The sequence below is a fragment of the Eimeria mitis genome, genomic scaffold (genome assembly GCF_000499745.2).
Source record: "Eimeria mitis Houghton genomic scaffold, Emh_scaff3531, whole genome shotgun sequence".
NCBI lineage: Eukaryota > Apicomplexa > Conoidasida > Eucoccidiorida > Eimeriidae > Eimeria > Eimeria mitis.
Window position 1 is genome coordinate 1 of NW_013571875.1, and position 1,466 is coordinate 1,466.

A 1,466-nucleotide genomic window follows, 5' to 3' on the forward strand; every position below is an offset into this window, starting at 1 on the left:
GCTGCAGCACGCAAGGCGACAGCAGCTGATCCTTGCCTCAGAGAAGCCCTAGGCAGCAGCAGCGACAACACAAACAGCAGCAGCAGCAGCAGCAGCAGCAGCAGCATGCAGCTTTATACTCCCAGTCCTACGTCTGCAGCAGAAGCAGCTGCTGCTCTTGCTGCTGTTGCTGCTGTCGTTCCTTATCTATCAGGTGATTTGTGTGTATCTTTGCTGCGGCTTTGTCTTGCTGCTGTTTTGCCTTCTGCTGCAGCAGCAGAGCAGCAGCTGCTGCTGCAGCAGGCGATGCAACTGCAGCGCCGAGCTGCTGCTCTGGGAGATTCTCCTTCAGGTGCTGATCTGCTGCAGCTGCTGCAGCAGCAGCAGCAGCAGCAGCAGCAGCAACAGGAGGACCTACAGTGCCTGTCGCTGCAGTCATTGCCCCCCCTCGCTAATCGATTGTCTCTTCTTGCTGCTGCTTTCGGATGTGTCTCTCCGCTGCTACCCGTATGCTGCTGCTGCTGCTGCTGCTGCTGCTGCTGCTGTTGCTGCTGCTGCTGTCGGTGCTGCTGCTGCCGCTGATGCTGCTGCTTTCGCCGCTACTGCTGTCGCTGCAGCTCATGCTGATGCTGTTGCCGTTGGTGCTCTCGCTGCAGCACCTGCTGCTGTAGCTGCTGCTGCTCCAGCTGCTGCTGCTGTAGCTGCTGCTGCTGCAGCTGCTGGTGCTGTAGCTGCTGCTGCTGTAGCTGCTGCTGCTGCAGCTGCTGGTGCTGTAGCTGCTGCTGCTGTAGCTGCTGCTGCTGTAGCTGCTGCTGCTGCTGCTGTAGCTGTTTCTCCTTGGGTGCGCACGTTGCACCCGAAGCGGTTGCTGGCAGCAATGGGAACAAGTAGAAACAGCAGCAGCAGCAGCAGCAGCAGCGGCAGCAACAACAGCAGCAGCAGCAGGAGGAACAGCAGCAACTCTGCTTCGGTGTGTATTTGTGCATGCAGTCTGTGGCTGTGTGGGCGCTGAGGGTTCTGTGGGCCTTAGCTAATAAGTCTGCTGCGCTGCTGCAGCAGCAGCAGCTACAACAGCAGCAGCAGCAGCAGCAGCAACAGCAGCAGCAGCAGCAGCGTCATGGTGGGGCGGAGCCATTCTTATGCGTCATTGGCAGCTGCATGCGCGCCGCCACGCAGCTCGCCCTCACCAGCCCCTTCCTAGCTCCTCTGCAGGTACGCAGCAGCAGCAGCAGCAGCAGCAGCAGCAGCAACAGCAGCAGCAGCTGCTGCTGCAGCATCGGCTACTGCAGCAGCTGCAGCAGGTGCAGCTGGAGATGCAACCAACAGGATACAACAAAAGGGCCCTTAGAGGCAGCAGAAGTTTATTCACTTTGTTAGCGTGTTTGCTGCTGTTATTGGATGCTGCTGCTGCTGCTGTTGCTGCTGCTGCTGTTGCTGCTGCTGCTGCTGCTGCTGCTTTGGGTGTTCAGGTTAGCTGCCTCCGCAGT

At 59.1% G+C, this 1,466-nt stretch overlaps 1 protein-coding gene across 1 annotated transcript in view; it reads left to right on the plus strand.

Moving 5' to 3' along the window:
* Positions 1-285: 285 nt before the first annotated feature.
* EMH_0066980 (uncharacterized protein) overlaps positions 286-1,466 on the plus strand; it is a gene marked incomplete at both ends in the record, with an annotated part of 4,037 nt that continues 2,856 nt past the window's right edge. The window contains 2 exon segments of the mRNA XM_013498572.1: positions 286-486; positions 970-1,191. Of these exon segments, the coding sequence (XP_013354026.1) occupies positions 286-486; positions 970-1,191 (423 nt within the window).